Source organism: Ornithodoros turicata, chromosome 6, assembly GCF_037126465.1.
Source record: "Ornithodoros turicata isolate Travis chromosome 6, ASM3712646v1, whole genome shotgun sequence".
Classification (NCBI taxonomy): domain Eukaryota; kingdom Metazoa; phylum Arthropoda; class Arachnida; order Ixodida; family Argasidae; genus Ornithodoros; species Ornithodoros turicata.
Genome location: NC_088206.1, coordinates 68,543,225 through 68,567,052, shown reverse-complemented (window position 1 = coordinate 68,567,052; position 23,828 = coordinate 68,543,225). Strand labels below are relative to the sequence as shown.

Here is a 23,828-nt window from a genome sequence, read left to right as displayed (position 1 = left end):
TGCTTGCTTACAAACATGCCTTTGTCCCTGCCGTGATTATCGTTGTCAGCTGTGTTTTTACATGACATGTGTTCATGTTGGGGCATCGTTGACGTTGTTGGCTCACATGTTGCAGTCAGAAATCCTGGTAAATAGTTGCGCTGCCACACGAGCTACCCGCTGTGAGCACGAAGTAGTAGGTAATAGTTTATTTAGCACCGTGAGATATTCCTGCATGATTGCCTAATGTGTTACCTCACGGGGATGCCTTTCGAAAGCAGACGTGTTTACCTAGGTGGAAGAAGAACTGCGCATTTTGAAAACGACGGGGGAAGCGAGTTACAATAATAGCAGGAGCGGAAAATCCCCCGAGAAACGTCACGAAATAAAACAAAAAGCAACCGGACAGCGATTACTGTGCGGATACGGATGGCACGTTCGTGCTGCTTTGTGATGGCGAATCACACCTCATCAACGAAAATTACCTGTTGATGTGCGTTACACAAGCGACTTATGCAAGGAACAAATAGAAACATAATGAGCCAAGAATGACGCATGCGAGTTCAGCATATGCAGTTTTTCTCTTTTTGCTTTAGTGAAGTATTCACTTGAAATTCATAGTGTATATGGGTATATAGGTAGTATGGGTATAGTATATGGGTTCTCTTGCCGTTCATGACGTTATACTGCATGATTTTAATACATTATCTCCACAGCATATTTGACAAATTTTAAAAAGAGTTTTTTTGTGCAGGATACGAGTCATGGAAGATCCCCTGAAATTCCCAGTTGGCCGCCGTATTTCGTCTGCTGGCTATTACGGTACCGTCCGTTATTACGGCCCAGTCGTTGGGACCCGAGGTCAGTTTGGACATTTCACAGGAAGAAAGTTTATGTTGATCTTGTTTCCTAGATACTTAATCCTTCCTGCATCTTATTTTCGCAGGAGATTGGGTGGGCGTCGAATGGGAGGATCCAACACGCGGGAAGCACAATGGATGTCACAATGGTGTTCGGTACTTCCAGACGACGTAAGTGGTGTGCATATTATTCACATATATAAGATGGCGTAAACGCAGGCAAGCTGGTGGATCATATCCACGATGAGAAGAACCTGAGCTTGGATATTTAAATATGTATTTATAATGACCGTCAGTCGAATGTTCGTTTGGGCACTAAAAGATCGGATGACGTCACTCAGGCAGTCTCGAAAATATGTCACGTTCAAAGATTCATCACAGTTTTTCTTCGCTTGCCATCATGATATTGGCAGAACATGTCTTTGTAACGTTGCTGTGGGGATGAAAACACCAGGAAGAAATGTAAAAATCATACAAATCTAACCTGCATTGTATGTAAATCACAATTTAATATTTTCCCTGTGCGCTTCACTTGGATTGACTCGACTTGGCTTGTGCCTTTGCAGCGCAGAGACAGGCGGCTCGTTCATCCGTCCGGAGAAAGTGGATCGCACCCTGAGCATACTCGAGGCCATCGACTGCAAATATTTGGAGTCTTGTAGCGCTCGCATGGAAGGTGACAAAGACATCGCCCTCTTAGAGTCAAACATCACTAGTAAAGTCGTCGAGCTAGTAGGCTACAAAAAAGTCGTTTCCCTGCAAAGGTGAGCCACAAAATAGGACACTAAAGGAACTTGGTGTTTGTATTGTTGTATTGTTTTATTTTTATTTCCACATATACTGGTGGAGCTCGGAGCAAAAAAGCTAGATTCTAGCTTGGCAAAGGCCTCGGACCTTTACGGTACGAACAGCCGCGACGCACAGAAAAATGATACTGTCACAAAAACTATTACGGTACAAGAAATATGAGCAAAAAATTTCAATCCAAACACGAAAGTGACACAAATTAAGGGTAATATCTAGAAATGTGACAGTGGGCACTAAAAAGTCATGCACAAAATAAAAAAAGGGGGGAAAAAAAAGAAAAAAAACTGAGGTATAAATATTTGGACAATATTATAAATGTATAAATATAATATAAATCATCGCGTTTTGTTGCAATTTAGCTTTGCAGTGTACAACGGGTCATTCCACATAACCTCACAGAACCTCAATATTGTGGAGAATCTTAACAAAAGCAGTCCCAGATCCCCCTCCCTCTTCTTCTTGTGTAGCATATTCACAGGTATGACATGTCTGTCACACAAAAGTCAGGTTAGTGCAGGCACGTGACATGTAACATGTGACACGTAAATAAGTGCAAGGTTGGAACATGTCATGACATGCTTCATTGCTTTCCGTTGCTGATGTTTCCCCCCAGTGTAGTAGCTGATACGTTATAGCAAGCGTAAAAATGTAGCATATTATTCTTTTTCTCTTTTTTTTTTTTTTTTATTACTTTGAGCGGTGAAAGGAACAGACCCCTTTATTCCTGTGGGTGTCACACATTCTTTCGGAGCTGCGTTAATTTGATGCACAGTATCTGTCATATGTTTCATCAGCAATATGGCACTCAATAATTTCACCGTATGAGGTTGTTCTCTCTCGGCACAGTCGAAGGGACACGTTGAAGGAGGTAGTGCTGGCCAACATGCCCGTGGACAACCCTGGCAACCCTGGAGAACTGCAGAAGTTTGCGCCAAACATACAGAGCTTAGACCTGTCACACTCTCTGCTCTCATCCTGGGAGCAGGTGGCATTGGCTGCTGGTCAATTGCATCATTTGAACACACTAATTCTCAGGTATCAATTACAATATGTATCTTCAACTTCGAATGTATCTTAAATGGTCATTCGTGCACATACGATGAGAAAGTTCTACAGTGTTGTTGCCAGTGTGTGTAAAAATACTACCTTTCTTCTATATCTGCCTTTCCTTTCTTGACATTATTTCAGCAGGAACAACCTGAAGTTGCCCACAAACCCAGCCGACTACAAGGAGTCCTTCACAAGCGTAAAGGAAATTGCTTTGCGGTGTACAGGCTACAGCTGGGAAGAAGTGAGGACACTTTTGGCTTGGGTGTAGCTTTGGCTCTAGCTTCACTTGGCTATCAACCACGCTGCGTGGAAACAGTAACTGCAGATTACACTGGTTGATCTGGAGCGAGCATTTGAATCTACTACGGAGCAACAAAAGTCGGGCACGGAAGGGGCTGATCTGAATCCACCAGCAAAAAAAAAAGAAAAACTGCCCTTCAGCTAAGAACTTTGTAGAAGCCGTTGCAGACGTCCGGCAAAGTCACCGAGCCGGCCCAGTGCTCGTTGTTGCTCTGCCTTGCAAGATGCGGAAATGATGACAGTACTTCTAGTTGAAACCAAGCTTTCTTGACGCTCGCTCGGTGAGCTAGACCGGTGGAACATGCAAATCCGGTCGGGATTGGCTAGTGAAATGTCCGCTCTTCGCCGGGGAGCAAAAAAAAAAAGAAAAAAGCTCTAGATCGACCAGTGGCATTCGCCATAAGGCTCAACAAGTGTGATTCAACTACTCTTCTTTTTCTTATTTTTCAATGCAGGCACTCCTGTGTGCACTTATGTGGCCATACATTGAACGACTTATCCTGTCTTTCAACAATATCGAGACCTTGCAGAAACCTCCAATGGAAATGTTCCAAGAACTGCAGGAATTACTGCTCGATGAGAATCCGATATCTTCCTGGGCGGAAGTCTGCAATCTGGGACATCTGCCGAGGTAGTCGTCCATTGAGTCTTACAACTTTGTACAATACAATTCTGTTGAAGAACAACACACGTGGATGTAAGGAAGTACTGCTGCTAAATTATTATTATACGACCACAGTTTATTTTATTTTATTTTTTTATAACTTTCTGTCACTTTGTGGCATGCAAAAATTATTGAACTGCACTGAAAGGATTGAAAATAGACCAAAAGCCAGGAGACATGTTCACAACAAATATATTACACTGGCTTACATAACGAAATAAAAACAGAAATACAAGGACGTTTCGACGCCTGAAAGGATTGTTAAAATGCAAGCGAACTGCTGGCAAAGACCCATAAAGAAAAACCAGAGACTAGAGACGACAAGAAAATGTGTAAGAACAAGATCACGAACAAAATCCACCTGATATCGCCTGATTTTACCCTGTTTTACGGCTCCTGAAATAAAACCAGATTTTCAAAAAACATAAAACCTGAAAACTCAAGGCCCTATGTTTACAGTGTAATGCGAGTATTGTTTTACGTTTTTAATTTTATTTGAATTAAGTCACCTTTCTAACATTTAATCGTTCCTTGCTTCCTTCAGGCTAAAGACCCTCAGCCTAGCCGACTGTGATTTAACGCACATAAGCTTTCCCGACACGGAGCCCACCGAAAAGACGCCATTGTTCAAGAGTCTAGTCTCTTTGAACCTCCACAACAACAGGCTAGAAGATGTCAGTCATTTCGGTCGCCCGTACAAACGTTAAACGCAGACATTCTCGTTGCAGTGGAGCAGCATAGCGGAGCTGAATAAGCTCCGCAGCCTGCAGGTCCTCATCGTGATGGGAAACTCCGTCATTGTCCGGGAGCTCCGCGGAGTCAAACGTTACCTCGTCATCTCGCACCTGTGTACGCTACAGCTGCTCGACCGTATCGAGGTGAGAGACGAGCTTCGCGTTGATGCGTAGAGTTAACGTTGACGTGTAACGTTGACGTTTTTAACGTTGATGTAACGTTAACGTTAATGTTTTTCTCAAAAATTCAGATCACAAAGATGGAAAGGAGAGAAGCAGCCCTGTACTACATAAACCGTTTTTACCCACTGTTCCTCGAAAGCGGGGGTTCGCCGGAAGGCAGGAGTCCCAGCCGAGATTTTGTGCGACAGCACCCGAGATTCACACAGCTGCTCAAAGGTGGCTCTCACCATCCTGTGTTCTGCGCACGACCTACCAGATTATAACGACCATGTCATAATCGGCAACCCCTATGAGCAGCCTGTCCGCACGATCCGCTAGGGGGCGATACTCATTGGCCCGCGAGACCTCAGTCATGATTGGACGATGGAAATTTGAATTTTGAACGTGCAGAAGAGGACGTACGACTCCCGTAGCAGACGACAGCAACAGCTTCTACGAAAACGCGTAGAATGATGATGATGATAATCAACTTTAGAAATAAGCATCTCTCGTGGGACATCCACCGCTAGTACAAAAATACTAACGTAAGTTGAAGTACAAAGTATTGCAGAAATTGAGGAAGCAATAACTGGGTCGATGAGTAGTGCCACCACTAGCTTCCAAATGCGGCGCTGGGAACGGTTACCTATGACACGGTCGTTATAAACTAGTAGGTCGTGGTTCTGTGTGCCCATTTTGATGTTTGAAATATGTCTCTTTCCTTTGTATTGAATGGTGGCAGTTCATGAAGCGTGCAACTGGACATTGTGAGGCTTTTTGTCTTTCTACGCTTAATTGCCTCATCCACTGCAACGTTTCTTTTGTAGTTTACGGTGCTCCTGACGTTCCTGATTCAAAGAAGTCCCTCGCAACCATGAAGAGCAAGTTTATCAGTATCCTTGAAGATTGCTGATAAAGAGCTAGACGTGTGAAACTAGAAGGAAGCTAACAATCAAAATTTTTTACCCTCGTGGTTTCAGTTTACCTTTTGAGGCTCTCAGACAGAGTAAAAGTGACATCATCATGTGATATCACGTGAAAGAGAAGTTTTCGCATGGAAAAGAAAGAGGTTTGGGGGCCCCTCGAATACAAAGTATTTAATGTTCCGAATTCGTGGTTTGGCAAGTTCTGTTTTCAAGGTCTTCCAGCTTTTACTCGATGTGACTACGATACAAATCGGGGAAGTAAAAACAGGCCCGACCAAGTTTGACCTTAAAACACGCAGCAAGCCGACGTCGCGTTTGGCTGACCTTCCCCCATTTTTTTCCCTTTTGTCTAATAAATATATCCCCCCCCCTAAAACACAATGCTGTATCAATACTGTGCACCGTAATTTCTGGCACATAACGGACTTATTATATGGCAGAATTTGTCCTTCGATGGCCTTAACCTTGTTAGACAGTACGGACTGTACTGGCGAATAGGGAATATTAACGTTATTGAACGTAACATTTTAAAAATTAATTTAAGTTGCAGAAGCTGTACTCCGTACAACGGTATGTTGCAGATACCATAATGCTTGCCATTGACTGCAACATAGAAAGTCATTGTACCGTGAGTAGTGCTGCCACTAGTACTTTAAGCATAACCAAAACTTTGGTTCATAAATACGGATTTCTACAGGATTTTTGGCTCATGGAGATATCAGAATTCTGCAGGGGCAAGTGACAACAATATCTAGCTTTTCTAGCTGTTTTGGGAGGTATTTTGGGGACGTTGGCAGTACTGGGAAAATGCCTGCATCAAAAGATCAGCTGTCTAACATTGTTCAGTTAAATGTTCTGATCATATTTTTGGGGGGCAGTGCATGTGCTTCTCCTGTTAATAACCCTCAACTATTAGACCTCGAAATTCTGGCACCACAAGATCCAGAACGAGTACCGGTGAAAAAAGCGTTGCCAGGTAAGCCTCCCCCAAATAGCATACTTATTTGTATCCTGCGGCATCATTACAGCCTGAAGTTTTCGGGAAATATTCTTTTCTAGATTCGGGGGGTAAAAATCGGGTAAATAAACAAAATCGTTTGCGGAGACCAACGGGAGGCCGCCCTGCATTAACGCATCTCTTGAGAATGAGGAAGGGGGAAAGTGCAAATTTGCAGTTTCCTTCGCGATTAAATCATAAACAGTGCAATGGAATAAAGCCAGTGTCTTTTGTATCACTGTCGAGGTAATAGCGTGTTTCATTCCGCGATGACAAATTCTTGCACTTTAGTACTATACTTAATTCGAAAGTCTGCTAGCACCCCGTTCCCCCAATTCGCCATACTCTGATTTGAAGATACTTTGCCTTGACCTGGAACTCACATTAAAGATGTTCCACTGTTGTTGCTATTATACTGGTTTTGATATTCCTTTTCATTGTAGCAGGCGTGTTTCACTTTTTTATATGGCATGTCATTTCACCTCATCACCATCGATAAGGTTTGCAGATTGACTACCATACATTTCCTCGGAATGTTTACCTTTTTTATGCTTTCTCTTTATTTAAAAGTGCTATTTTTCGTACTACTTGACACAGTGCCTTCCATACGTCGATTGCTGTTAAATATTAGTGCAACGTGTGTCGGGCCTTTAAACTGTTACGTGCAGTTTAAATAAAGCATCTACCTATTTATCTATACTCAGTCAGGTAGGGTATCAGCAAATAAACATTGTACCTTCTTTTTACTATTTACAGGCAGTATAACCATAGCTAAGCTGAGATCTCTGGCAATCCAGCTGTACTCCAAAAACAACGTTCAGTCCCGTGACATGAGGTTGACTTTGATCAGGCCTGAGGTAATTAATGCTCGAGTATTACTGTTCCACAGAGCAAACACTAAAGTCGGAACCGCTGTTTTTCAGCACAACATAGAAGAAGAGTTTGACCGTGGGTACCAGAAGGAGCTCAGCTTCTACGACGTTACCGACGGCTGCAAGATTTTAGTGCATTGGTAAAGTCTGGGACCCTTCGGCGTAGCACCGCTGAATGACGCCTCGAATGTTACATAATCTTGCGGAAACTAGTTCCCTTTAGCTTGCTTTTGACAAGGTCTGTGATAGTAAATCACGGCACGTTGTGTCCTATGGATACGATAACAAAGTTACATTTTTTTAGTGATACGCTGCAGAGGGACTGGGTCTTAAGCACACGGAATGCAGTGGTCGACTAGCCTCGCTTGCTCTGTAGTCGCGGACTACAATAGTGCTCTATACTATTGTATAGATATTTTTTTGGTAGCAGCTATCCTACACCTCGTGTGCAACTCTTTAATGAGTGAACCCTTCCTTTTTAAGCAGTATGCTTCGATGCCAAAGCTCTAAAAATGGAACCCTCTAATCCAGTGGTTCCCAAACTGCGGATCGCGAGCCCCAGAGGGGTCGCGACACGTTCCGAGGAGGGCGCGAAGCGTCCCACAATTTTTTTTTTTAAATGCCACTCTGTGCCCGCTACTCCGCGTTACCAGGAAGCCCGTGGCGGCAGACCTGGAAGTTTCTCATAAATGCGCTTGCATGGTGGGGTACGCGACGCTTTCGATGTATCAGACAGCCTCACTTTCACTTGTGCACGAGGGCCGAAGTCTACGTCTCCTACTGAGGGTCACAGCGTCTGAGTCTATCGCGGCAAACACGGACGCCCCGCCTCCATGGTGGCGCCGCGCAGTGATGTCTTCTCTAATCAGAGCGGACACCAAAAACCTAAGAAAACCGTTTTGCGCGTGTTGTCAGTGAGCGAAGCACGCAGTAGTTAGCAGATCACGGCGCCGTATTTGCTCAAGATTAAGCGTTTGTTTGTGCTTGTTGTTTCAGAGTTTTGCGTCCATCCAGCTGTTTAATAATGGAACGAACAAATGAAGATAGTCTTTGGAGTCCGAAAGCACAAGCACATCGTCAGAGAACTCGATCAGAATGTAGCTCCATTAATGTGTCAGTCTATGGTTTTGGCTAACGTTCAACGGCTGTTCGTGCTATCGTTTGGCTAACGTTTTGGCTAACGGCTGTTCATGTGCCGAGATCGGAGGCCATCTGGGTATCGCGATGAGGGAAACGGCAAGCCGCGACAGGGTTGTCTGTATTTGTATGGGCCGCGACGCTGCGAAGTTTGGGAACCACTGCCCTAATCTCTTGTAACATTTTATCCTAGAAGAGCTCGTCATTTTATACTGAGCAACATATGCAATGTTTGATCCCATTAACATTTAAAATAATTCTAGTATAATAATTATAATAAGATGAATATGAAAAGACACAAACTTTGCAATGATTTGCATCTTTTTCTTTACAAACTTTTTATGTAAATGGATCCACAAATGTGTGCCTAACAGGTCGTACAGTGTAGGCCCTAAAAGTAGTAAAATGTAGTTAAGCACCGAATATATATGATTGTATTTTCACTATAAAAGGCAGCACCTGTGTTGCATTTGGTACATTTCCAACCCATGCACAATAACTGGTCTGCCATACAAAGTGTGTGTATGTGTTTGTAGCTAGCCTGTCCTTTTGAAACAAATTGGAAGAACAATTAAGCTTAGTGGAGTACTTAGCTTAAATCAGCTACACATATTTTTACCAAACAACCTAATATGCTATACCATCCAGTGGACAAGTGACACACATCACTTTTGGTAACAACATTTTTGTAGTTAATTGTGCAAATGTTTGTGTGTTAACTTATATTGTCAACTTTCCCGTTGGCACATTTGAAGCGTTCTGCTTCTGTGTAGATTTCTTGAGGACAATACAAATGAGTTCCGAGACACCTGGCATGTTAACTCTTACCACTTGCCATGATATACTTGGAAGATGTTAATATCCTCTGAATTTGTTCACTTTTTATGCCAAATAGATACTGCTAAAGCATTTATAGCTGCGCAAACTTTCTTCGCCATTGCCTTTATGTATTTATTTCTCGCATTTAATTCCATTCCGTTTGCATGTACTTATAACGTACACCAGTGATGTTACTTTGTACCTTTCTGTGTTAAGGGCCTTGTACAGCTGTGCTTGACAGTACATTAAAATTAATTGTAATAAAATGGTTGTCACAAAAGGGTTTTATGACCAGAGTACGAGGTTTTATTAACAAAAAAAAAAAAAAAGCATTCAACATTGTATGGCTGTAGTTCAGACTAGTGCACGATTTGACAACATATCAATAAACGAAAGTAACACATGTTAAAGTCTTACAACGTACACATTTCGTGTGGCATTGGTCATTACAACATGACATGCATAACATGGCAATACAGTGAAGTAGTAAGCACCACAGTATAGAACTTGCATCTGTCATGTAAAAACTGTGTGGAATAAAGTGTCTGCTGTACTGACTAAATAAACGTGCACATTAAATGTGAAATGAGTATCAGCCATGTGAAAAGAAAGTTTTACTTCCTGCAGCATTGAGATTACCACGGAAAATGAGATGAGTAAGCAATGTGGCTGCATAGTTTAAGGACCAAGTAGTGATTTATTAAGACATGAAATAATTAAAACTTATAGTTAACTGTAGCAGACTAAGCTGTTGTCACTGAGTCATTAAAATAAGTTGTTCAACAACTGTGTCACTTACAAACAGGTACACTTAGACAACAATGCTATATAACATGTCTTGTTGCGTTTCTCTTTTTTTTATGTGACTCTTTGAAGCCTGCGAATTACAACGAGACTTAGTCATTCATCTATGACTAATGTGTTTCTTGCCGAAGCAATGCCAGTAAACGTTAGGCTTCAGATAAAATAGCTAGCAGCCAGAGTTTCATCTTAGTGGGTATGCAAATGTGACGCAAGCCAGTGGCGGAAGTAATTGTTAAAATTTCGTACGACATCCACCTCTTGAGGGGCCTATCGGCACGTAGCAACCACACCATTCTCGCTTCTATCTCTTCTAGATTCCAAGTGTAATGGTGTACGTGTGGACAACGCATAAAAAATGTCGTACGAAGTAAACGACGAGCGAATAAGTAATGTTCCCAGTGCTGATAAGAAGAGTACTAGAGCACTGCACAGGCCGCATTTTTAGGCCCAGGCTCGGCCCGAGCCCAAAAAATTCTCGGCCCAAGCCAGGGAAATTTATAACCCAAGCAGCACAACACCTTGGCCCAATATTGGCAATACTGGCCCAGTGTTGGTCCAATATTGGTCCAATCTTGGTTCAATATTGGCAACAATGCCCAGTATTGGCCCAATCTTGGTTCAATATTGGCAATACTGTCCAGTATTGGTCCAATCTTGGTTCAATATTGGCAATACAACCCAATTTTGGCAATACTGGCCCAGTATTGGTTCAATCTTAAGCCGACATTGCCAATATTGGTCCAATATGTTGTGCTGCTTGGGAAGCTACACGGCCCGGCCCACTGTATCAGGCTGTAAAATTTTACCGTGGCTAATGAAGAGAGGGGTAACACGCGCTCGAGCCTGACCTGGGCCCGGCTATGTATGGGCCCGGGCCGGGCCCATAATGGTCAAACCCAAGCCAAGCCCGGGCCCGCAAAAAGAAAGCTTTACCTGGCTCGGCCCACTGGCTGTGCTCGGGTTTTCGGGTAAGTACGACCGTGTGCAGTGCTCACTAGCTCACTAGTGCAAATGGTTCACTAGTTTACACGCTTTTTCGCATTGCGCCACAAACTCAACCAGACAAGAGTGGTAGCTAAGAAGTGTTCTCAACAATGTGACCGGGGAGGTGTGGGTACTAACCGTATGTAATTCTCAACATTTCATACCCTGAAGAGAGATTGTGGCAGTAATCGGCCCCTCGTCAAAAATACCAGACGCAGCCAATACAGGCGCGTACGCCTCAAACATTACACAGAGAGTTACAGCGTCATGACATTCATGAAAAGAAGTGCACAAAGCTCGATAGGTGAGCACCCTTACTTGTGTCTATACTTGTGTAAAAATATGCAGCCATTATAAAATATGTGACAAACTTAGAGCCTGTAGCCTGGGGGTGCAAAATGGGTTATGTACAGAGACAGCTGCATAGATGCTAGCAAAAAAGGCAGCGTAAAGACTTGGGCACGTTTCAAAATGTGATGAATAATATCAGCAGCACTTTCGTTGCAGGAAGTCTTTGGTTAAACGGAGCTGAAAGAAAAGGGCTCGTGTCGGTGTTGTCACCCACTTCGAGAATGATTATCTTGTGCGTGAGGATCCGTCTGAAAGATTGTCACACCGGCACACTTATTACTATGACACCGAATGAAGCATGACTTTTGGTCATGTTTATAATGCTGTGTAGACTGCTCAAAGTAGGTGATTGAGCATAAAGTGAACTGCTGGTTATGTGCAGTCAATTTTTTCTTGAAGTACAGTGCAGATAGTCAACTAAGGATAAATTAAAATTGGGATTTAATCTGCATTCAAATCCCCGTGCGAGGCACATAGATTTGATGAATATGTGCGATTTAGATTGAGGCTATTGTTTTTCTGGAGGTACTTTGATTGAATATAAGTCAATTTTGCATCTCAAAGCCACTCCTAAGCTTTTCCCTTGAGGTTTTTAGGACTCTTTCAGATCTTCGACTTAACCAGACTTTACAGATTTGACAAAAACTGATATGGAGAATATAAACGTAGATTCAAAACCATCTTATTTGCAGTCGCAATTTTTAAATCCTGCCTTCATGGAGGTTGAATTTATTGTCATAATTAAAACTGGTGTTTACCTATATCTTTGCCCATACGTACCGTAATAGAAACAGCAGACGCAGCGCTGCATTGCAGAGCACGAAGAGGAAAACCTCCTCTTCAACAATTTTCCTACTGGAGGTTGGCTGTGGTCAAAGAGGTTGCGAAGGCGTGGACTGAGACGATTCAAAGCCCCCCTCCCGCAGGGAGGCTTGAAGGGCTACAGGCGTCAGCCACTCGCGGGGCAGGCACCGCTGCAGGAAGGGCACGCAGGAGCTGAAGTAGGCCAGCCGATTCACCCACGAAGGGATGTCTTGCCCACAAAGGGTCTGCCAGAACAAATTCAGAACATCGTGTTTGTGGCAGGATATCTTCGTCTCATGGATAAATACATATAACTCTATAATTCATATATGATACATATAGATAACACATACATACATACATAATACATTATATATATGTGTGTGTGTTCATACGTAGGTTGAAGAGGTTAATATATCAGAGTATGTTCATAAGTATATATATATATATATATATATATATATATAAAATGTCGCCACACCAGGCTTATAAACACACGTTCAACGTGCAGCCAAAGAGCTTCTGCTAATTATGTTATTATATTACATACTTTATTTATATATACTTTATATTTATATGTGTTGCCCGAACACATTTCTTTCAGCGTATATATATATTTATGTACTTTATATTTATGCAATTATATGTTAATTATACATATATATGTTAATATGTAATACTAATTTTTTCCCCTTATATATATATATATATAATACATATAACTTTTTGCAACTTGTAGTACCTTTGCCAGTCCACCAGAGAAATGGTTGCAGTTTCGGTTCATCAAGTGGTAGCGATCCCCACGATACTCTTTTCCCATCTCTTCGACAATCTTGCGGACATCGCTCTGGTTGAAGTCCGTGTAGCCGAGCAGGACAGTTTGCCTGAAGGCATACGCGAAAACCAGCCGTGTGTCACACCGTTGGCGTCTGACGACAGCACGTAAACCTATAATGTGGCACTTTTGAGGCTTACTTATACTTGAACTGGTCCCCGAGGTCCTCCGCATATTTTGGCGGAATCTCAAATATGCCGGTACAGGGAAACGGGTGGCCGCCGTATGCATATTCTGAAAGAGAGTGCGCTCGTAATAACGCTTTATACAACTTACATCAATATATTTAAAGGGACGGTCTCGTACCCCATGCCCCTTTCATAAAGTGTACCATTCGATTGCCCTTTGTTGAAAATGGAATGCTGCTAATTTACCTGACAAGACAGTTACTAAATAAGCGAATTAAATTGATAAAGATTGTAGAGCATGCCGCGATCTCTGTTGGCAATAATAACATTATGGGAGACCCCACAGTCAATGCTCGGACTACATTCTCCGCCCGCGGAGGTATATGCGTGAGCGTCCCCATTTCGAGAGCAAAGGCGACGACTCAACCCAAGGTGCTCCTGCAAGTTACAATTACCATGACAACGACGACGCACCCGCAGGCCGACGTCATACGTGACGTATGCATGAGAGAAACGCAGCTTTCGTCGTCTGCTCTTACGGCACGTTTCGACAAATTCCTCGAAAACGACTCCGTTATTCCGAATGAAATTTTGACGATTCTATGTGTACAGTATGCGTGAAATTAGTTTTGGCAAAGTTTCGGAATCGCCCCGGCTGTATCAGACCGTCCCTTTAAACAAAAGGTACCCCATAAAATATAATAAATACTTTGGTACCTGTGCCATAAATTTCGATTCCAGAATGGAAGACACCCAATCCTATCGGAGCAGTGTACTCATTTATCCAGTACTGTAAGAAAATGTACCATCAGTCGTTACGATTCTCAATTTGACGACAAATACTGAACACTGCGTACCATGTCGTACACGTTCAGCATCACCGGCTCACGAGCCATTCCAGCCCACTGGAATACTAGACCTGAAATGACATTTTGCGTAGAATCATCACCACCGGCAAACGTGTTACATGCCCATGTACTGGACTGCGCAGCTGTAATTCCGTTATGCACTGACATTACAAAGCTTGCCACACCACCTATGTGCTTACACATCTCTTTAGACGACCGGATGGCTGGCCACTCCAAAATGTGCAGATGTTAGCAGTCTGTTACTATTAATGCAGTGCACGAAGCTTCATTGCAGTTTCTAGAAAGGTTCGATGGAGCGTCAGTTGTGTGCTCTATTCCCTTTCCTTAAATGTCAAGGGCACGTTTGTAGACGTTATCACCAAGTTACAATGCAAGGTAGCATTGCGCAACGCTATATGCACCTTGCAATTCACTTCGTTTTCTGAAAAAGTTCACGGGCCGTCTTATCTAGTGAAGTTTGAAGGCTTCCCCAAACTTGTTTCGCTGTAACTTGGCCCCAAATGCCAATGTAAACAGTGAGCGAAAGACTGCGCTTCATATTCAGTAATGTGCTTTCTGCACCAAGCAGTAATGTTCCAGGTCTATGTGAAATACAAATGCGAGACAAAGAGCTGCCCATGAAATGCTTACATGGCAGAAGTGCACACTCCATAATAAACCTGTAGTTGATTAGCATTGTAAAAATCTTTCTCTGCTCGTCTATCTGTGTATATGCAGCGTAAACATTGCTCGAAAAGGACTAAGAAGAGCTTTCAATCGCACAGAAAGACGGGTAAACACAAACCTGCTTTCGAAGTAAATGCCTATTTGATGCAAAAGGTCACCTATGGTCCGACTTCAGCCTAGAGTCCTCCACTGGTTCTTGTAATCGCACATGCCGTTTATTCTTTCACGGAAAGAAATTCGGTAAATTTCATGCTGTAGCAGCAAATCTATTCGCTACAGCCTTGCATAAAATTTTGCAATGAATGGTTCTGCGTCTGCGTGCGAGAGTATGATATAAAATATAAATGTCATACAAAGCGTCTTGCGGTCGAGAGTACGTTTTAGGGTTTTAGTTCACGCTTTGTTCGCCAGGCTAGAATTTTTTGTGATGCGCTTTTGAATGTTTGCATGCCGATCGCAAAACCTAGCGTAATTTCACTACTAATGGTTGCTTATTAACTGTATTTAACGATGGGAGACGTAGCTTTGTTTGTGTTTTCACTGTTCGACACAGGAGCGTTGCTATTTTTGACTGTTTATGTTGTATCCTTTTCAAGTTGTTCAATGTTGACATGCCGGCTTCGACTCTGCGTGACACGTTATTTGAATTCGTTTTCAGTAATAGTTCAGCTTCTTGATAAATGTTTCCATTCTGCATTCGAAAATGCATGTTATTCTTTGCATTTACACGTTTATTACATCGTTTTGTGAGCTCGTAGCTGTTCGAAAAAATTCTGATACGTATTGACCCCGTCTATCACATTCTTCCGTTATATACTTTGAAACACTGTATTGTAGCCCTACATTTCTTAAATTTGCAAATTTCTTAACTAAAGTGAACAGGTAATCACACTGTCTGACTTGGAATGTGACTACCTAAACGCACAGCAATGCTGCTCCAAACTGAACATGGTAATGCTTTCTTACCTGCAATTTCAGTACTACACCGCTTGTAAAGAAAAATTTAAGTGCTTTATCGTTACAATATTCTTGTGGCTGAACGTGGTTTCTTTTTCAGTGGATACTCCCAGAACTGATAGCGCAAGTAATTGTAACAGTGTCCCTGTGCCTTGTCAACTTCCACTGGATACTTTTCGTTCTAAATGTACCCATGGTGTGCTGGCAGTTATACAAGTGGGTATTGAATTGGCATGCCGACGTCTTTGAAGCAGTAGTTTACGCAGTGTATGCTGGTCTGTATAGGATTCCCCCCTTTGAAAATGCTGAAGATGTGTGACTGCGTTTTATGTTCTGCTTCAGATACATATCGGTGCCCGGATGCAACTTCGGCGTGTTCGACCCAACGGAGATTCACAATCGAGGGAACCTGAAGAGGCACATGCGTGACTCCATGGTCCGCCTTGCGTTCTACCTAATTTTTTTCTTTGTCTACTTGTACTGGTAAGACGGTGGTTGAACATTACCTCAATACGTCGTACAACATAATGCTGTTACCAGGGTGTCGAACCAAACCAACAACCGTTATCTTTGTCGGAACCGAACCGGAATTTTCGTGACACTGTTGATCCTAAACCGGAGCAGAACCGCAACAAATAATAGCGGTAACCGGTTTGCAACAAAACGGTTCAGTTCCCCAAACGAGGACACGTTCGTGGTATAGTAAGAATGCTTTCAACGTCTTTTTTTAACACGTTCAAGCGCAGTTGTGCTTGTTAGCGCCCCGTTCAGGCGCTGCTGCATCTGCTCTTCAGAGAGGAGGCGCCACAGGGACGAATAAAGCAGGGATGGAGTAGGCCAGTTGTGTAGCTCTATAGGACAAATAGGTGATTAAGCGAGCGCCCAACATTTCCTTTTACACGTGAGTGGTAGAAATTAAACAAGTCAGAAACATGAGAAGTGGAGAAGGGGCATACGCAGAACAGTGCTTGTTTGATAGGTCGTGGTTTGAACAGTAAACGTAGTTTTGCTTCCTGGTAGTGCAATTGTATTGTGGCACATTGCCTTTGTGTTGTGGATTAACTGGCAGCTATGATCTCAGACAGAGCGAGGCTGGCAGACTTATTTTTGACATGCTTCAGTACAATTTCAGATCGATTCACGCTGCAAATGCAAGTAAAATCCTCCTCTCCCGTATAAATACCCTATAGAACACCTCTCGAAATATTTTTCTGGCTACACCACTGAAATCGACAAACTGGGTGGGGGAAAAAAAAAAACAAGAATGTTTTCTTGCAGTCGGACTTGAATATGTTCTATATCTCTAGGTCTAACCTTTGTCGGGTCCTATCCTTCACCATTTCCTTTGCAGTATGATCATTGCGCTCCTCACCAAAGCACCTTCTGGCGTCGGCAATGCGGAGGAATTCTAAAAAAGCAGGGGTCCGCTAACTCAAAGGTATGTGACAAAAAAAAAAGAAAAAAAAGCGGAATGAAACATGAGTAACTTGGAGTATCCTCTAGTTGAGGAATCCCCATACTGTTATTTTTGTAAATGAATTGCCTTTAATTTTTACGTCGCATAGTTTGACCTAATTCCCAGTGAATTCAAATCTGACGTGCCTCCAATTCAGATTTGAGTCGATCAAGGCTTTACTTTCTCACCTTACAAAAAAAAAAAAAACCATTCCGCTTCCCTTATTCTCTTTTACTCCATTGTTCAATTCGAGAACGTTTTTAAATTTTTTTAGAGACGTAGGTATTCTCGACAGGTTATAAATTTTTAATTCCTTTTCGTTCGGATTCTAATTCCGTCTTTTTATCTTGTGGTTTTAAGTACATCATTACATTTTTAACTTAAGTTGCATTACATCACCAAGTTTGGCGCATTGTGACCTTCGTTGTCGCTGCGCCAAAAAAATCCCAATCATCATCATCATCATCTTTTACTCCATTGCAGGAATTTTTAAACTTTACTACTCACAAAGTAAACGAAGGACTGCCTGCAAACGTGACATTGTGAACAAGCGACGGACTGTTACGAAAGGACACCAGCGGACACATGACTCTTACGTAATGCTGCAAATGTTCCTAGGACATTGTTTTCTGTGTCCTGGAACAAGTACTTCTGCTCGTAACACTACTGGGGTTGTTAGGGGGGTTATCTGTTCGCTCAGTTCTGAATGAATGCATGGCGATACTGTGTGTCTGTCTGACTCTGTGCCGTGCTAGCGATTTTGTAGTAGCCTGCAGGTTATGGACTTTTTACTCCCTGCTGAATACTACTCCCACGGAAAACTACTTAAAGCTGTCACTTCCAGCTGCTGCTTGTCATTTTTCGTTGCTTCGACGACGGCGTCATCATCCCACCTATGCTTTCTACGTTTCGTTGTTGCCATGCAGTGTGAGGTTTTTTGTAGAATAAAAGTGACAGAAGACGTGAAGTTGATTTGATGTTCTGATTTTGTGGGAGTACTTGATTTCGGGGAGGTGCATAAAGCTTCGTCACACTAGGTCTCGCCTAGTTTTACACAAGCAAAGCCCCACACTCAAGGGTTTAACAATCAGTTGCAGGAAGCAGAACAAAGCATTTCGACTATTTCCCAAGTAAGTACTGTCTTTAACCACACCTGAATTGCTATTACTGGTGTTTAATTGCAATCTTTGATTGATACTGATCGGCACATTTACCAGTAGAGTTTCAAGGTTGGACAGAAATTTTTTTACAGCATAAAGGCCATCTTATGGTGCATTATTCCACATAGAGAAAGAAAGAAACAAGTAGTGACAGAATAATTTGCGTGTTCTTTTGCATAAAATTAATGCATGGAATTGGGTTTCAATCTGTCTTAATATTGTTTCTTAGACTCCTTTCCTTTGGAGCAAAAAGATAATCTTTCAATATTCAGTGATTCATTTATTTTTTAATTCGTTTTTGTTGCAAAATGAGATGCCTTAAACAACTGATATAAAAAATACGCCCAGTCATGCACTGTCGTATGCCCTGATTGGAGCGAGAACATTTTTTATGTTGGTTTCCACAATGCTTCCATTGCTGACCATCTGCTGCAGGATGAAATGAACTTTGTGGTGGTTTGCGATTATCTGACATGAAATTAAGGGACTGACACTGTTATTACAAATGGTAGTCTCTCTTGCTTCAGGCTGTAGTTGTAAAGAAAGGATACATGTCTTTCAGTCTGCAAGAGAACATTTGGGAAACTTGTTAGTATAAAGGGCAATTTACTTCGGATAAACAGTCAATGCTCAACCATTTTTCATATAATTACATATTACATGAGTTAATAATAAATATAATTCAAGTGCTGTGCATGTTGCTCAGATAACTACTGCTCTGCACTGACCATGCCTGTGAAATATGTATCGAGGACGTCGACGAAAGCCCGGATGAATTCGTAGACAGCCAAATTGTTCTGCAATAAGAAGAGATTCCATGAATTAGTGTTTTGTCATGTGAAATTTTACATGTGCAGTAAGCACTGGAGTCAACATCAGCAGCAAGGAGAGCTCAACGAATATACAGACTTGATTTAGAAAAGAAGAGCGGAGTATGAAATTTAATACCAAGGTGAAAGAGGATCACAAACCTCTTTTCCATCAGTCCCTACAATGAAGAGCAAAGGTCCGAACTTCCTGTACACAACATTGAACTCCTTGTGGTTTATAAAAGAGCACTGAAAAGATCGCGAATGCGATGACCCATTAAAATTGTTTTCAAAGCCTATACACGCAGTTAACCGACACTTACACTTGACTGACTCCTCGAGGAACATTTGGCGATTAGAGCATTTGATAGTTCCTGTCTCTCTTCCTTAGGAACATGGTCAAAATAATACGCATACCGTAGTCTCTGATCTGCATTAGCGACCAGCAGAAATTTTAGCATGACTACGAGATACGCAAGACGGTCGTGTATCAGTCTGTATCAGTGTGTATTTCAGCATCGCAGACCATTGCAGAGATTGCAGACGACACTTTCTGGAAGACGCGACACCATTGTTGCTATGACATCACATGAAGGTATGCGATTGGGAACGAGGCTTCAGAAACCGGAATTAGGCAGAATTAGGGGTACGCGGGGCAACGCAAGTTCACATAATAAAAAAAAAGTATACCCATTATACTGGGATTTCAGTCTTACTTTACGGCTAGAATTGAAGTATTTCTACATGTTTTTTTTTTTTTTTTTTTTTTGAAATATCAGTATTTTGGTACTCTGCTCTGACGCTGTGGCCGCTGCTGTCGCGTGCATGGCGTGCATGTGTTCATGTGAGACCCACCGCCCCCATTTCATTTGCATTTGAAAATTTGCTGAAAATAAACCACGGGGTTAATTAAAGTGGCAGCGGAAAAACAGTATCAAGCTGCAACACCAGATGAGGCGTATGGGGTTATCACAAGTTGCCCAGCAACTGCTACATTTCGACACACTGTGCAACCAGTCGCATATCGAGAATCCGCAACTGGCATGCCAAATATGTGATAGTCGTCATCTTCCGTGGAAATATAATCTTGATTGTCAGCGTTCCCTTTGTGCAGTGAATTGCGCTTCATTTATCTTCCTTCGTCGTTGAAAACGCACTCTGCCGGAGTAGCAAGGGTGAGTTTGATCTGCGCCTTCGAAACACAAATAATGAGGTGAAGCCAACTTTCAAATGGTGACCCCTACCGAAGGAGTGCCATTTTTTTATACCCGTGTTATCGTTACTCTAATCGTGACTACGCGGAAATTTTTTACATTTCTTTCTTGCCCCACCCGTTCCTTAGCAGTAAGATTTCCGAGTTTAGATATGAGATGTGTACCTACAACATCAGCGGATGAATTCCCACATACTGAGGAAACAACTCTGTTTACCGTTACAGGATATGTCAGCCACAGTGCAGACGGGTCACTCCTGGGATACGGTCGTGCGAAACTTCGCCGAGAATGTGGGCATCTTGGAGCCCTCCCAGGTTTACAACCAGGTTGAACGCTTGCGTGCTGCCCTGCTCCAGCAGGGTATTGACTTGGGAACTCAACGACAGCACCTGACTCCGGAGGAGATGACACCCATCAACAGGGTGTTATGTCCCGTCGAGGTTCAGCTTATAGAAGGTGAGGAAGGAATGGAGATCACAAGTGCACCGTACACTGGAGAACCGTGTGCCTCGGACGAAGCCCTCGTAAACGCTGGCTTTGTCTTCTGCTGGCTTCTGAGTACAAACGTTGATGTCAGAACCATTGACATCGATGGCACGACACTTTTGAAGCTCCTGCCTTCGGCTCTCAAAATTGGTCTCTCTTCAAACACCACCGTTCGGAAGATTAAAGTTGGTCTCTGGAGCGAAGAAACTGAGAAGCATGGTGCATGTTTGGCAGACGGTCTCCATGCTGGTCTTCCCCTGGAAGTTTACAACAACCATGGGGTCGAGTTGTCTGACCAATCCGCAGCCCGCGTTTCGGACGTCCTGAAACAGTGCAAGGCTACACTGGAAGCAGTCTCAATGGGCAGCGGCCCACAACCAGGACCTAGCCAGGGCAACATAAAGCTGTTGCTCGAAGCGCTGATTGGAGCACGTAAACTTTCGAGCATATATCTGTCCAGCTACGATTTGGGAAAGGAAGGAGGCGAAATCCTGGCAGAGGTTCTGCGGACCAGCTCCACGCTGAAGAAACTGTCCATTCAGCAACCTGCGGATGAAGCCCTGGACTCTCTGGTCGACGGCCTCCGCGCAAGTTCTTCGCTCGAGGAGCTCGGAATATGGTACAACTACAATTCCTCGGGTAAAATTGCGCTCCCAATAGCTGACTTCATGAGGCATAACAGCAGCATTAAGAGCCTGAACCTGTCGTGTATGAATATAGACGTGGACGGTGCCAGAGCTCTAGCAGGCATGCTCACTGAGAACAGGACACTCAAGGAGCTCAACCTGGAGACAAACAAGATCGGTAACGAAGGCGCTGCAGCATTTGCCGACGCAATGCGTGTGAATAACACATTGGAAACACTAAATCTCTCTGGGAACGACATCGACGGTGACAATACGCGCTCTTTGGTTAATGCTCTTCAGGAAAACAAGTCTATTAAGCGTCTCCTCCTTTACCCAGGCGTCAAAGCACCGTCGATCGACGTAGTATGTCGGGTAGCGTACAGACTGGAAAACGCCGGATTGCAAGAGTTAGCGAGAGCTCTGGAAAATGGAGCAGTAGTTGAGAAGCTCAAAGTGTCCTGGGACGAGGGTTTCAGTCCGCTGTACGTGGGGCAACTTTTCAGCGCCATCGGAACCAACAACTCCATTAGGGAACTTCGTATCGACGGTTCTGCCGGCTATATCGACCCCTACGCTGCCGGACTTCTGTCCCATACGTTCGCAAGCAGTACCTCGTTGAGGACAGTTCATTTCTCGTACGAGTTTGAAGACCCCAACGTCGTCATGTCTCTTTTTGTTGGTCTATCGCGCAACAAGAGCATCCGGGAAATCAACTTCGGACATATGTCTTTAGCGTACCGTGCGGTTCCTGAAGTTCTGAGGAACTTGTTAAACGCAAACAGTACCCTGCGCAGTTTCTCTTCATATGATTCTAATATCCACGCAAAGGATATGGTGCCAATCCTGGAAGGACTTGCCGAAAACTATACGCTGACGGGTCTGGACCTTGGGCAGTTGAGCGAACCTGGCGACGAGCTGTTACAGGTGCAAGAACTAGTTCGTCGCAACCGAAAAATGCTGAAACGCGCTGTGCAGTTCGTCTTTGGGAAACAGCGGGATGACAAAGCGCGAGAAGCCTATCGGAGGCTCAGTTCTTCAGTGTCGTTGATTGAAGAAATTATGAAGCTGCGAAGCTTGTCTCAAGATGCAGCGAGGGAACTTGTGCTATCGGCAGGAGTTTGTGCCTGATTAGTTCAGTACAGTGACTTTCAATGTCTGTGTCTGGTGGACTGCCATTTTGATTTGCCAGCTGTGTTGCATAATATTAAAGCTTGTTATATTTTCAACTGGTTGTTTTTATATACTGAAGGTCAAATGCCACGAGCATTTCTTGTTTGTGATCTTGTAAGCCTACCTCAGAGAAAGTGCTGGTCTGTATAGGATTCCCCCCTTCAAAAATGCTGAAGATGTGTGATGTAGTGTTTTATGTTCTGCTTCAGATACATATCTGTGCCCGGATGCAACTTCGGCGTGTTCGATTTAACGGAGATTCACAATCGAGGGAACCTGAAGAGGCACATGCGTGACCCCATGGACCGCCTTGCATTCTACCTAATATTTTCCTTTGTGTACTTGTACTGGTAAGACAGTGATTGAGCGTTACCTCAATACGTCGTACAACGTAATGCTGTTACCAGGGTGTCGAACTGAACCAAACCAAAAACCGTACCCGAACCAAACTGGAACCGAAATTTTCATGACACAGTTGAACACAAACCGGAGCAGAACCATAAAAAATAATAGCGGTAACTGGTTCGCGACAAAACAGTTCAGTTCCCCGAACGAGGACACGTTGGTCTCCGTATCATGGATATTGCAAATTTTCACCTATAAGTCAAACAAGGACGTATAGTAAGAATGCTTTCAGCATGCTTTTAACACGTTGAAGCACAGTTGTCCTTGTGAGCGCCGCGGCTAGCGCCCCGTTCACATGCTGCGGCGATTAGAGCATTTGATAGTTCCTGTCTCTCTTCCTTGGGAACATGGTCAAAATAAGACGCATACCGTAGGCTCTCGTCCGCATTAGCGACCAGCAGAGATTTGGGCATGACTACGAGATACGCAAGAAGGTTGTTTATCAGTCTGTATCAGTGTGTATTTCAGCATCGTAGACCCTTGCAGACGACATTTTCTGGAAGACGCGACACCATTGTTGCTATGACATCACATGAAAGTATGCGATTGAGAACGAGGCTTTCCTTCGAAGCAGAAACCAGAAACCACTGCCAGAAATCGCAGAGATCAGTGGCAGAAACCGGAATTAGGGATACGCGCCGCAAGTTCACATAATAAAAAAACGTATACCTATTTTACTGGGATTTCAGTCTTTTTTTACAGCTAGGATTGAGGTCTTTCTACATTGTTTTCTCTTGTTTGTTTGTTTTTCTTTTGAATATTTCAGTATTTTACTACGCCGCCGCTGTGGCCGCTGA

General features: G+C 43.2%; 5 protein-coding genes across 10 annotated transcripts; 3 read left to right on the top strand and 2 right to left on the bottom strand.

Moving 5' to 3' along the window:
* The first annotated feature begins 4 nt into the window (after window positions 1–4).
* LOC135397183 (tubulin-specific chaperone E-like) lies at window positions 5–9,590 on the top strand. Of its 4 annotated transcripts, none has more exons than XM_064628583.1 (14): window positions 5–127; window positions 734–840; window positions 926–1,010; window positions 1,406–1,603; window positions 2,493–2,681; window positions 2,835–2,937; window positions 3,452–3,627; window positions 4,205–4,334; window positions 4,389–4,538; window positions 4,646–4,793; window positions 5,384–5,449; window positions 6,399–6,458; window positions 7,236–7,336; window positions 7,403–9,590. In XM_064628583.1, exons 2-14 carry the CDS (start codon window positions 744–746, stop codon window positions 7,493–7,495), a joined length of 1,596 nt encoding a protein of 531 aa, XP_064484653.1. In that variant the 5' UTR covers window positions 5–127; window positions 734–743; the 3' UTR covers window positions 7,496–9,590. The 4 variants fall into 4 exon arrangements, with proteins under 4 accessions (XP_064484653.1, XP_064484652.1, XP_064484651.1 ...); XM_064628582.1 differs by having other exon boundaries at window positions 5–175; XM_064628581.1 differs by having other exon boundaries at window positions 5–179.
* Window positions 9,591–9,908: 318 nt separating this feature from the next.
* Window positions 9,909–15,067, bottom strand: LOC135397185 (deubiquitinase DESI2-like). Of its 3 annotated transcripts, XM_064628586.1 has the most exons (9): window positions 14,867–15,067; window positions 14,713–14,741; window positions 14,262–14,359; window positions 14,071–14,132; window positions 13,931–14,003; window positions 13,226–13,319; window positions 12,993–13,134; window positions 12,227–12,495; window positions 9,909–11,694 (listed from the first exon to the last, which is right to left on the bottom strand). In XM_064628586.1, exons 3-8 carry the CDS (start codon window positions 14,263–14,265, stop codon window positions 12,319–12,321), a joined length of 552 nt encoding a protein of 183 aa, XP_064484656.1. In that variant the 5' UTR covers window positions 14,266–14,359; window positions 14,713–14,741; window positions 14,867–15,067; the 3' UTR covers window positions 9,909–11,694; window positions 12,227–12,318. The 3 variants fall into 3 exon arrangements, with proteins under 3 accessions (XP_064484656.1, XP_064484655.1, XP_064484657.1); XM_064628585.1 differs by lacking the exon at window positions 14,262–14,359; XM_064628587.1 differs by lacking the exons at window positions 14,262–14,359; window positions 14,713–14,741.
* A 62-nt stretch (window positions 15,068–15,129) lies between these two features.
* On the top strand, window positions 15,130–18,128 carry LOC135397187 (protein cornichon homolog 4-like). The gene is made up of 6 exons (XM_064628588.1): window positions 15,130–15,330; window positions 15,631–15,699; window positions 15,806–15,921; window positions 16,048–16,188; window positions 17,057–17,143; window positions 17,645–18,128. The coding sequence occupies exons 1-5, from the start codon at window positions 15,259–15,261 to the stop codon at window positions 17,115–17,117; spliced, it is 459 nt and encodes a 152-aa protein (XP_064484658.1). The 5' UTR covers window positions 15,130–15,258; the 3' UTR covers window positions 17,118–17,143; window positions 17,645–18,128.
* A 460-nt stretch (window positions 18,129–18,588) lies between these two features.
* On the bottom strand, window positions 18,589–19,721 carry LOC135397188 (AP-4 complex subunit sigma-1-like). The gene is made up of 5 exons (XM_064628589.1): window positions 19,454–19,721; window positions 19,293–19,379; window positions 19,050–19,118; window positions 18,873–18,884; window positions 18,589–18,789 (listed from the first exon to the last, which is right to left on the bottom strand). The coding sequence occupies exons 1-5, from the start codon at window positions 19,589–19,591 to the stop codon at window positions 18,670–18,672; spliced, it is 426 nt and encodes a 141-aa protein (XP_064484659.1). The 5' UTR covers window positions 19,592–19,721; the 3' UTR covers window positions 18,589–18,669.
* Window positions 19,722–19,933: 212 nt separating this feature from the next.
* On the top strand, window positions 19,934–22,682 carry LOC135398263 (NLR family CARD domain-containing protein 3-like). The gene is made up of 2 exons (XM_064629684.1): window positions 19,934–20,305; window positions 20,569–22,682. Exon 2 carries the CDS (start codon window positions 20,572–20,574, stop codon window positions 22,582–22,584), a length of 2,013 nt encoding a protein of 670 aa, XP_064485754.1. The 5' UTR covers window positions 19,934–20,305; window positions 20,569–20,571; the 3' UTR covers window positions 22,585–22,682.
* Window positions 22,683–23,828: the final 1,146 nt, after the last annotated feature.